Source organism: Enhydra lutris, unplaced genomic scaffold (genome assembly GCF_002288905.1).
Source record: "Enhydra lutris kenyoni isolate GAN:26980312 unplaced genomic scaffold, ASM228890v2 scaffoldscaffold57, whole genome shotgun sequence".
Classification (NCBI taxonomy): Eukaryota; Metazoa; Chordata; class Mammalia; order Carnivora; family Mustelidae; genus Enhydra; species Enhydra lutris.
In genome coordinates, this window is record NW_019154141.1 from 12,468,196 (window position 1) to 12,480,215 (window position 12,020).

At 55.7% G+C, this 12,020-nt stretch overlaps 1 protein-coding gene across 1 annotated transcript; it reads left to right on the top strand.

The window, feature by feature from the left end:
- Positions 1–1,129: 1,129 nt before the first annotated feature.
- Positions 1,130–1,790, top strand: LOC111158208 (pancreatic polypeptide). The gene is made up of 3 exons (XM_022520128.1): positions 1,130–1,320; positions 1,541–1,612; positions 1,766–1,790. The coding sequence occupies exons 1-3, from the start codon at positions 1,130–1,132 to the stop codon at positions 1,788–1,790; spliced, it is 288 nt and encodes a 95-aa protein (XP_022375836.1).
- The last annotated feature ends 10,230 nt before the right edge of the window (positions 1,791–12,020 follow it).

Consider the following 12,020-nt stretch of genomic DNA (forward strand, 5'->3'; position numbering starts at 1 on the left):
TCCCGTTAATCCCTGGGAGGCAGGAGGGGCTGTTCTGAGGCCTGGGACCAGAACCTTTCAGTCATCCTGAGGTCCTAGACCCCCATTCTTCTTGAACCAAGCCTGCTTTGGCGCCCAAAGATGGTTGGGGGCCCACAGTAGACCTACTTTGGCCCACTTTTACCTGTTATGCTGCAGCCCTGTCCCCTTCCCGGCCCTGGCCCCAGGGCTGGTGTTCTGTGGATACCAGGGAGACGGTGGGAGGAGGGGGTGAGCTGCGGAGTGAGAGAGGCTGACAGGAGGCGGGGACTCTGGGGGGCTGAGGACTATAAAGGGGCACGGGGGAGGGCAGGGACACCCATCTGGCCCTCAGGACTCAAGGTAAGTGGTCCTAGTCTGGAGGGGACTGGGAGGCCAGGCTCTGGGGAGTCCTTGAGACTCGGGGCCTGGGGTGGGGGAAGGAGCTTTGCAGAGCAGGGGGGTGTTATTGGGAGGTCTGGGGTCCTGCTTGGGTCCGGCTCTACATCTGGACAGATGGATGACCCTGGCAGAGCAGTCTGTGGACTAGAAGACTGAAGACGTGTGCGGGGAGGGCGTGGTGGCCGTGCACACAAATGTGACCGTGGCCTTGTGAGTGGCAGGGTCCGAGGGTGCGCCCGTGCCTGTTGGCTGAGGGCGATGCAGGCAACAGTGCCTTCTCCAGGACCTGTCCCTGAATCCTGGCGGCGGTTGCAGGGGGGCAGACCCGCAGGTCCTGGTTTTCTGTCCTTTGATTCACAAGTTCATTCTGTGCGCTCCCACCCCGTTGGTGAGCTGGAGCACGTCTTCACCCCACCCCGAATCCCGGTCCTCAGAGCCACCAGGCCCTGGATGTCACGAGTCCTGGCTCTCCTGTCCCAGATCCCCACCCTCTCTGCTATGTTTTCGACTTTGCCAAAGGCCTTGGTGCAGACTTGGCTGGCGAGCGGCTCAGGCTCATGACCTGGGATGTCCGCGCTCTCCAGGGCACGTCTGGGAGGTTGGGCACAGAGGACCGAGTAGCCCTTCGCTCAGCCCCTTTGTTCCCAGGCTTGGAGAAATGGGTGATGGGTGAAGGGGTTGGGTAGATGGGCTCCGTTCTGCCTCTACCTTCCCTCTCCCCACTCCTCAGATGCCTGCTGCCCACCGCTGTCTCTCCCTGCTGCTCCTGTCTGTCTGTGCGGCTCTGCTGCTGCGGCCATGGCTTGGGGCCCGGGCAGCCCCGCGGGAGCCAGTGTATCCCGGGGACAATGCCACACCAGAGCAGATGGCCCAGTATGCAGCTGAGCTCCGCAGATACATCAACATGCTGACCAGGCCCAGGTGCGTGCGAGGGTGGGTGGGAGGGAGAGATCCCAGCCCCTGCGGCCGTGGGCCATGACCCCAGCCCCTTCCATGCTCCTGGGAAAGCAGAGCACCTCTACTGACTAGGCCTGGAGCCCTGGGCCCTGGGGGAGAGACAGGGGGTGTGCAAGGGTGGGTATGAGGCAGGTGAGCTGGCATGTGGTCACGGGGCTTGCCCCAGCTGCCTCTCCCCTCCCAGGTATGGGAAAAGAGACAGAGAAGAAACACTGGACATTCTGGAGTGGGGCTCCCCCCATGCTGCTGGCCCCAGGTGGGTTTGCTTCCCTGCTCTGTGTGCCTAGATCCCTGGGGCTGAAATGGGTGTGTGGGGAGGGGAGAACAAGGTCCCCAGGGCTGGCCTGGGGTCTCCAGAGGGTGCAAGGACTGTCCCCTCTCGCTGCCATGTTCTGCCGTCTCCTCACAGGGACCTCAGCCCAATGGACTTGTGATGCCACCTCCTGCCTTCTTTGACTCCAAGAGCAATGCTGGCCCACCTTCCCCCTTGGCACCCTTGGCAATGGCCAAAGCTTGCTCCCTGCCCCCACACAGACTAAATAAAGCAAATCAAAGTCAGAGCTTCTCTGTGTGTCTCTGTGGACCCCTGGTGGGGGCAGGCATGGGCCATATGCTCCGGAGAGACAGAGAGACGGGGGAGAGGGGGGAGGCACAGGAGGGAAAGGAGGGCACTGTCAGGGATCCAGAAGGGCTTCGGGGTATGTAGGGTCAGCAGGGCCATTCAGCTCAAGCTCTCGGGCTCCACAGAGGGGCAGGCCCAGAGGGAGGTAGGGGCTCCTCCACGGCCATTCAGCGGGTCAGTGAGATTTGACTCTTCCCATTTCAGCACTTCTAGATCTTTCTGATCAACAGCTTGACGACAGCCCTGCCCCAAAGGCACCCCCACCAATGCTTTCCTACACCTAGGCACCAGGCCAATTATGAACATATACTGAAGTGTCCTTGGCATGGAGCCAGGGGCAAAGACGCAGGCCGGAGGAATGAGTGGTGGCCTCAAGTCACCAGCTGCCCTCCTCCGGGCAGATCAGAGATGGCTCACTGCGCATGTTCAGTAGGACCACAGCTGTCCGGGGCCCGGGGCCCAGCAGAAGCATGGCCAGCGCAGGGGGACTGTGACGGGGCGGGGCTTGGGGCTGGGGTCCTGTGCAGACTGTTGGGAAAAGGAGCCTACTGTGTGCCAGGAGCGGGCAACCCTCCCAACCACCCAGTGAGGGAGATACTGTGTTCTTCCGTCTGCAGAGGCCGAGGCTCGGGGCGGAGCCGCAGCTTGTCCCAGGCCTGGCACACACAGCAAGCTAGTCCAGGCCCACAGCACCTGCTGTAGAATTGGAGGAACTCGGCTCTGAGCCCAGGGTCTGCCCCTCTCTGTGTCTGTCTGTGCGCTACCACCTCTCCGAGACTCACTTTCCTCATCTATAAAGAGGGAAGGATGATAGGGTTGCAGTGAGCGAGGCAAGAAATAACACGCATGAAACACTGAGCGTGCGGGGCGCCTGGTGGCCTGGTTGGTTAAGCCTCGGACTCCTGATTTTAGCTCAGGTGGTGATGGCACGGTCCTGGGACCCAGCGCCATGTGGGGTGTCTGGCTCCACACTCAGGGCGAGAGTCTGGTTGACATTCTCTCTCTCTGCTCCTCCCCCTCCAATCACACACTCTCTCTCTACAATAAACATGTACAAATTTAAAAAACAAAAACAAAACCAAACCAAACAACCCCGTGTTTGCAGCTGGAGGAAGCAGAAACTCTTGAGAATCCCTTGAACAATTCCTCTTTCACAAGTGAACCCGTGGATGTCCTATTATGATCTCTGTGTGGGCCGATATCCTTTAGCATCGATTTGCTGGAAATCCGAATTTCAGTCAAATAGATGCAATTACTTTTAAAAAGAGACAAGGAAAGAAACACTGAGCATGGTCCGTTGACCCACATGAAGGCCCAGGAAATGGGAATTTCTCAGGGGCAGACAGGGGGCCCCCCCGCCAACCAGCTGTTGCCATGACGCCTGCTAGAAAGAGTGGCCAAGGGGCTCCAGGATGGGGCTCTGGAAGGCAGACTTTCCAGGACTACAAGGAAGCATCTTTGAAGAACCAGGAACTTAGAGAGAATGGCTCCTGAGAGGTAGTGGAGGCCTGGGGGGTAGGAGCTGCAGGCGGGGAGAGTGGAACCAGGCCCTAAAAGGCACAGGGCTGGAGAGGATGCAACCTTACCAGGCAAATGCATGGGCTCAGGGCAATTCTCAAACCCAAGGGAGTGGCTGGGAGGGGGTCCCGGTTTCAGCCAAACAAAGTTTGAGTTTGGATGATGGATGTGGAAGTCCCAGAATTTTCTCTGGCCGCTAAGGGGATAGGCTCTGAGTAGGGAGAGAGGTAGACACTTCCCAGGGCAGGAGTTAGGGTCCTGCTCAGGACATACTTGTGTGTGAGAGGTGGCTCGCAAGAGGTGCCTGTCTCCCTGCCCCCCTGCCCACCTTCTGAGGGTCACCAGCCCCTCTGCCCCTCTGAGAGTGCCACCCCTCACACCCAGCTTCTCAGGGACAGGCCTCAGCGGGGCTCATTGCCAGATGGGCCCAGACGGTCCTGGAGGTCAAGGCAGGACTTCTTCATCCTGAGGGGCAGGCATAGGCCCTCCTGCTCGTTCCTGGGCCCACACGGGACATCCGGGCTAGCCTCAGAGCTGATCCGCTCTGTGGAGACACTCGTGCGGGAGAGGATCCTGGCTGAAGCCCCTCCTTTGAGGTTGCTGGGACCTGCTCCTCTCCCCTCTGCTGGCCCCCTAGTTAGAGCCCCCCCTCCCCAGGGGTGATCATGGGGAAGTAGGGGGCAGGTGGATGGGCTGCAGGGAGGAAGTAGGACAGACCTGCAGGGGTGGTCTTCTTCTCTCGAAGGAAGAACTCCAGGGCCCTCTCTCCCCTTGAAGGACGTGTCCCCTCCTGCCTAGGGCCCACAGAAGTCACCGAGCAGTAGAGCTGTTTCTCTTTATTGTTCTGCGCCGGGGGGCGGGGGGGGGTGATGAAGGAGGTGGGTAGGTAGGAGTTAAGGCTCCTCTCAGAATACAAAGGGGGTCACTGGGCCAGGGGACTTGAGTCAGGCATCTGAGGTCAGGGCCCTGCCTGGAGAAGGAAGTCCCTGGGAGCGCCCACCCTCTGGGGGGCTTCCTCTAGTTCCTCTCGTTCCAGCTCAAAGTGCCCCCCCCCCCCCCCCCGTTCTGTGGCTCTGGATCGGTGACCGCCTGCCCAGGCTCTCCTACCTGGGGCCCTGGGAGGAGAGCGGCGGTTGGGGTTTCCCGGTGCTCTGTTGGGGGGGTTTCCCGGTGTTTGCTGGTGGGGTTTGTGTGGCGTTCGCGGCTTTCTTGGGGTTTTTAACGTTTTTCGATTTCTTGGTGTCCTTAGATTTCAAGCTGGGGAACACGTCTTTGCACAGATCATGGGGCAGGGAGGGCGGTGGGTGGGGTGCCCGGTGATGTCCCCTTCCTCCCCCATCCCCCTGCGCGTTCTCCCTCTCTCCCTCCCTCCCTCTCGCTCCCCCCCACCCGCCCACCTGCTGTTGAAGAGCTTCTCTAGGTACTTGTTGAAGTGGGCGAAGTTGGCCATCCAGTCGGCCGCGCGGGGCCCGGGAGTCTCCGGCTCTTGCAGCTCCTCCCCCAGGGCTCCCCGGGGCGGCGCCAGCAGCAGCACCAGGCACACCAGAGCCAGTGCGCACGCGCAGCGCAGAGCCGGCGCCTGGGGAGGGGGTGGGGAAGCAGACAGAGCCGCCGGGTGTCACGTGACGCCCACCGCGGACCCGGGGCTGGACGGACTCCGCGAAGCGTCTGTCTGCGGGACGCACGCAGGTGCGCGAGGCCGGACTGGACATCCCGGTGCCCAGGCCGAAAGATGCGCCCCTGGCCGTGCGCCGTGACGCACCCACGCACGAAGCCCCCACGGCGTGGTGGGGATGGACCGGCAGACACACTCTCGATTGGACCCACGGGGGCTGCGTGGAGCCACCGGTCAGCTTCCTAACCCCATCGACCTCTTCTGCTACTCCTTGCTCACCCCACTCCAGCCTCGCCCGCCTCCTCGCTGTTGCTCCTGCTGTTCTCTTGCCTGGAAGACTTCCTCCAGATAGCCGCAAGACCACCTTCTTCACCTCCTCCAGGCATCAGCTCAAACGCCACTTCCTAAATGGGTCCTACCCTGACCCCTACTTAGAATTGCAGCCCAGCCCTTGATCTGGTGCCTTCCCCTTATGTGTCACTTCTAACTTACTATATATTCTATGCTTGTTAAAAATTGTCATCTCTCCCAAGAGGCACGTCCCTCTTTCCCCATTTGTGAGCACCATTACAGCTGGACTCTGCCTATTCTGCTCACTGATTTGCACAAACATCTGGAGCAGTGCCCGACACTTCGCAGGTGCTCCATTCCATTTTAAATGAAGGACTAACACAGCTGCATAGGGGAATGCCAGCGCAGGGATCCCCATGTGCGCACCCAGCTGCGCACGGAGAATTTTATGCTGATTTCACGCAGGCGCATTCGGTGATTCACATACTCTGATGCCTGTACCTGTGATCCACACCCTCCAGAGCCCCTGGGACCCTCAACTCTCTCTTGACCAGGAAAGCCCCTCACCCCCACCACCCAAAGCAGGGACAGGAAACCCCCGCAGCTGTCCTGGCCATCAGATTGGCAGAGGGAGCGACCCTGGTCTCACTCATTCGTGCCCTTAATGCCCCGGGGAGGGGACCTCGGTGGCAGCCTCCATCCCCAAACTCCTGGAGAGCAGAACTGACAGGGGTCCCAAACTCAGCCATGAGACATTACCATGGTGCTGGGCGGGCGCAGAGCAGCACAGCAGAAGGGTATCTATCCTACATGGACCGCCGAGGCCCTTTATAAACCTTTAGCTCCATGCCCCCTTTCCCACAAAGGCTCCACGCCCAGTTTGCCGCCTCCTGCCCCTGTGTCATCACCTGGGAGTTGGGAACAGAGAGAAAGTGGGGGTGAAAGCACACGGGCTGCCGGCTGTTCTGATCTGGGCACAGTTCGTGCCAGGGGGCCCAGAGGTGTGGGTGGCAGAGGCAGGAAGCCCTGGGGAGTTGGGGTCACCTTTTGCCTCAAGTCTACAGATCCCAGGGAGGAACTGTCTCTGGGGTTGAGAGGGGACTCTGGTTTGCCCAGGGACTGTTTTTGGGGTTGGGAGGGGGCTAGGCTGAGAGATGAGGTACCCCTTCCCTCCTAGCTGGGGGCTCAGCACCCCTACTCCTGGCTTCCAGGCCTGCTGGCAGGGGCATGGGCGAGGCTAAGCTTTCTGCCTTAGGACTGCAGGCCCTACTGCTCATTCTGGAGATTTTCGCCGCCTGCCTAGCTACTTTGGAGACCCTGATGGGAGACGTGCAGAGCTTTCTCAAGTGTGGTGGGTCTCATGTGTCTGAATGATGAACTCAGGGCTTGGGCTGCTTCAGGTTACAGTGCCTTGGCTCTGTGTGGCCGTTGGGGCCCCACTCTACCTGCTCGACATTGCTGCTTCTCTGTGGCAATGCTGTAAAATGTGGACTGAAGCTTTTCACACCAATGCCCACATCCCCAGAAGGGACACAGTAGGAAGAGCAGGGGCTTCTGGATAGGATTCCTGACTTTACCACTTCCTGGCTGTGTGATCTTGTGTGACCTTGATTAAGGGATCTTATCTTCCCTGAGCCTCCTCATCCACATCTGTGAAATGGAGCTGATCCCATCTATAAGCCTTAGGACTGTCCTGAGGATCCAGTGGGATGCTGTTGCTGAAGCCCTTGGACAGCTCCTGCCACAAGGTAATTGACATAGGTGAGCCCCTCCACTCAAGGATGCACCCTTTCCCCCCATCCACACTTCTCCCTTAGGGGAAGGGGTGAGAAACTCATTGTCAATGTTACCGAAGTTTACGGGATGGCTCAGCAGCCCTGTAAGACAGGACTGCATTCCCAAGGAGCCAAGACTCTCAAGAAAAAGAAATGAGATTCCTATGCTAAAATTCCATCATAGAAGTTGGGAGGCGAGACCTGGGTGTCAGTTTACCCCAGATCCCAACAAACGGGCTATCTTTTATTTCACTTAGGCACAAGCCCAGCATTGATGACTCCATTTCTGAAAGAGCTCCAACGATGTGTCCTCTTGTAGCCTTGGCTGTGAGGACCCAAGCTGCCCTTATAAACCCCGGGGCTTTTCCACAAGGCACTGAGGGCTCTCAGTCCCTTACCCTTCTAGATTCACTCACACATTCCAAGAATGGTCAAGTTCTGAGAGATGGTGTGCATCTACCCACCTTTCTGGCCTAGAAGAAGAGAAAAAACTTGATGGGGTGAGCAGGTTGGGGAAGGAGGCACGAAACACTCAATATTATTATCACAATAAAATTAACAATCACAAAGCACTATCACAATCATAATAGCCCTGTGGAGCATAGAGTTATATACCAATAACTGATAATCACTGCCATTGCTTAGTTTCAGGTGCTGGGAAAAGCACTCTCCCAGCGTTGCAGTGTGTCTAATTTTAATGACATCTGCAGGCATTAACTCTTTTGCATTTGAGGAAACAGACTCAGAAAAATTAGGAGACTATCCAAGGCCAGTGGGGCTGAGATTCAAGCACAGGACTGACTCAGATCTGGAGAAGCAGTCCCATCTTCTTGGAAAGATACCCCCTATCAGTTACACACCTTTCTGTCTCTTGGGATTCAGGCCATCTGCAGTCCAGAGTCTCCCCTTGATCACCTCCCGGTTCCTTGGCCTGTCAGCTACTCCCCACTCGAGTGGGATTGCTCGCACATGCTCTGAGTCCCCTCCCCGCTCCCATTCTCCCTCCCTCTGCTTGGCTCTGTTTTCCCCGGGGGGCTTTTTTGAGTCAACTCTTGCCTGTTTTTCTCCAGGCCTGATGGTCAAGTCTCAGGCATTGGCATCAGACTGACATGGGTTCCAAGCTGGACATAGCCTCTTGTTGATTGCGTGTCTTGGACGGGTCGCTTTGCTCCTCTGAGCACGGTGTCCTCAGCTATGAGGGGAAACACTAGAGCTAGGTATGGGGCTATTGGGAGACAAAGCTGAGAGAAGGATCCTCAGGCTTCTGGCCCCAAGTCTTCCTTGAATTTTGTGATGCACCCCAGGACCCTTCAGAGAAATTCTCTCTTTTACTTAATCTGGCTTCAGTTTGGGTTTTTACTTGCTACCAAGCCAAACCAAGGCAAACTGAAAAACCTTTGACTAATAAGCCTTCCACGACTTCCTGGATTAAGTCCAAACTTCTTAGCGTGACATTTGAGGTCCTTCACAATTTGACCTCAGCCCACTGAAAAACCAAACAAACCTTCAAAAACAACTTTGGAGAAGTAGAATTTAAACACAATAAAACTCGCCCATTTGAAGTGCGCCAGTGGAGGAGTTCTGACAAATGTGTCACCGCCCCCACAGTCAAGACCCAGAACATTTCCATCCCCTCAGCTAGTGCCCTCCCGCCCCTCTCCAGTTCACCTGGCCTCAGACAGCTGAGCAGATCTCTGTAGATCATACGTGCCCGTCTCAGACTTCATGCAAATGGTGTCACTGTGTTCTTTCACTCAGCATAACGTTTTGGACATCCCTCCGTATTGTGAGGTGTATCAGCCATGTGTTCGTTTTTATTGGTGTGTAGTACTGTTCCTTGAGGAGAATGGACCACAGTCTGTTTACCATGCCCCTGTTCTGGATGTTGGCATTGCCGCCCACTCTCTTCAGCCACGTCTCCTGCTCCTGGATCGGTTCCTCCCTCAACGTACCTGTCTGACCCTCTACCTGCTAGACTCCAGCGGCTTCCCAAACCATTCTTTCATACCCCCAGCCTTTGCCTGGGCTCTTCCTTCTCTCGGGGATGAGTGTCTTGTATTCCTCCACTTGGCAAGATCGTAGGACTCTGTTCTGGCCATTTCTCTTCTGCGAAGCCTCCCAGGTTCCCTCCTTACGTTGCCTTGGGCTTCTTGGATCCTCTCTACAGCCAGTTGCCTGGTGGTCCTCACCTGCCTACGCATCAGGCCCATCATCTGATGACAACAACTTACCTATTCTCATCCTTGAGTGTGCACTGCAATCATCTGGAGAACTTTCCAGCTACTATTGTATGGCTCTCCCTCCAGAGCCTGCCAGTAGAGAGGCTTGATGGCAGGCTCTGTGTCAGGTGCTGGTGTTCCAGGAGTCAATAAGATATAATCACTATCAGGGCGCCTGGGTGGCTCAGTGGGTTAAAGCCTCTGCCTTTGGCTCAGGTCATGATCTCGGGGTCCTGGGATCAAGCCCCGCATCGGGCTCTCTGCTCAGCGGGGAGCCTGCTTCCTCCTCTCTCTGCCTGCCTCTCTGCCTACTTGTGATCTCTGTCTGTCAAATAAATAAAATCTTTAAAAAAATCTTAAAAAAAAAGATATAGTCACTATCTCCAGGGAACTTCACAGCAGTGGGAATAGGTATTTACTGAATGGACTAATTAATACTCCAAGAAATACCTACCAAGAATACCACTTCTTGGAAATCCCTGTTGGAAAGAAGGTTTTTTTTTTTTTTAAAGATTTTATTTTTTCGTTTGAGAGAGATCACAAGTAGACACAGAGGCAGACAGAGAGAGGGGGAAGCAGGCTCCCTGCTGAGCAGAGACCCTGATGTGGGGCTCCATCCCAGGACCCTGAGACCATGACCTGAGCCGAAGCCAGAGGCTTAACCCACTGAGCCACCCAGGCACCCTGAAAAGAAGGGTTTTATCTCCTTCATGAGCAGAGTGGGAAGTTGTCTCCTTGGATACACATTCTGATGGATTTGGAAGGGAATTCAGGAAGCTAGTTCCAACTTCCAAACCGCCCATTTTACAGATGAGAAGGCCAAGGCCAAGTAGCCAGGTTTTCTCCCCTGGAGGAGGAAGGTAGTTTCTGAAAGCCAGAAGGCTTTCCCATAAGGGCATCCAGGCCAGCTGCTCTTGAGAGCTGCTGAGCTGTTCTCAACCCCGGTGTCTGGTGCCAAGTTAATAAAAGATTTAGGACACATTAGTAACAATATTTTAATCAAGTCTAGATAAATTCAAGATTACATTAAGCCGTGGTGGATAACAGCAAAGAATCCGCTACAAAGATAGCAAATTGTTTCTAGATGTTTATTTCTTTTAGTACTGATAATTTTATGCATTGTCTCAAATTAAGTCAAATTTAAATGTTATTTAAGTTCAGCAGTTTTTGTGAGTTCTCATATTTTTGTAGATTGGAGAATAATTTATGGAAAACGAAGCAAGTTTCTTTACTAACAAAACCTGCTAAGCCAAGCTCTGCCATTTGCTTGTTGTGCGATCCTGGGCAAGTCATTGAACTCTCTGTCCTTTCGTTTTTTTCATCTATGAAGAAATGAAAGCTAAAAATAGTACCTATGGAGCAAGGCCACACAACCTGGGGTCAAATCCCAGCTCCACCACCGACAGCATCATGCTGATGGGCAAACTGCTTAATCTCTCTATACTCCAGTCTCTTCATCTGTAAAATGGGACTATAGTACTCCCTGCCTTGCCCAGTTGTTATGAGGATCAAAGAAATGTATGAAGGGGAAGAGACTGGACCTGCGCGTGGCAGAGCTCACACGTGGCAGTGCTGGTGTGGGTGACGGTTAGAGCAGAGTGGCAGCCCACATGGCAGGAGAAGATTTTGAATTATGAATAAGCTTTTTGAAGTCAAAGAATGCAAATTAAGCAACGGGGTGAACTGACTGAGCAAATCCCCCAGACACAGTGGGAAGAAAAGATCTCCCCCATTTCTCCTAACTCCACACCGTCCTCCCTCTTCCCTGTGGGATGGGCAGGAGGCCCCCAACTCTGCCCTGTGCGTGGGGTGGGCCCAGGGTGGTTAAACCTCAGTGCAGAGGGTGGGAGAAGATTCTGGTGGGGAGGCTTGGAGCTGAGCAGCTGGCACCAAGCAGGGCTGCAGTGGGGAGGGGAGAGCTTTTGTTGTGTGTGGCAGGGCATGGGCAGAGAATGGCTCTGGGACTGGGACCTCCCGGCATCCCTGGGAAGGGGGCATGGTCCTGGGTAACCCAGCTCCCCTGCCGTGGCTCACAGAGCACTTTTATATGGATATGCAGAGGCTGTGAGGCGGGTATTACCCAGCTCCAGCCAAACGATTTGCCTGAAGTCACCCAGCAAGCTGTCCTAATGCTCTCCATAACCCCTGTCCCTGTCCCTACTGTCTCTGCCCCAACCCACTCTACAAGAGCTCCCTTGGCCCTCTGGGGGTGGGAAGCAGCACAGCGCTTGTGGGTGTGTGGGCGTACGTGCGTGCATTCCCGCACACGCAGCCCTCTTCCAGGTCACCAGTCCAAGCGGGGACACTCCCCTCTCCTTTCTTTCTGTCTCCAAACAACAGCCTGAGTGCCTCACACGGTCCTCAGGGCACGTATTCCCACGGTCTAGAGCCTCCCTCCACTCTCTTCCCTTTGGTCTACAAGAGCACTCTGAGGCATCACTGGCTTATGAGGGTCTCCAGCAATGGATATTGGGTTATGTGGGGGGGGGGTGCTGGCAAGGCTCCGTCCCACTCTTAGGTTCTGCTCTGCCTTTTACAAACTCATCTCCACTCTGTTGATGGGCTACCTATTCCTGGCTCCTTTATATGGTGTCCAGAGCAGAGCCCTTGGCAACTTGGTGGGG

Coding starts and splice junctions, on each gene's coding strand:
- LOC111158208 (XM_022520128.1), top strand. CDS start 1,130: ATGCCTGCTGCCCACCGCTGTCTCTCCCTGCTGCTCCTGTCTGTCTGT. Junction 1,321..1,540: donor AACATGCTGACCAGGCCCAG/GTGCGTGCGAGG, acceptor CTCCCCTCCCAG/GTATGGGAAAAGAGACAGAG. Junction 1,613..1,765: donor CCCCATGCTGCTGGCCCCAG/GTGGGTTTGCTT, acceptor GTCTCCTCACAG/GGACCTCAGCCCAATGGACT.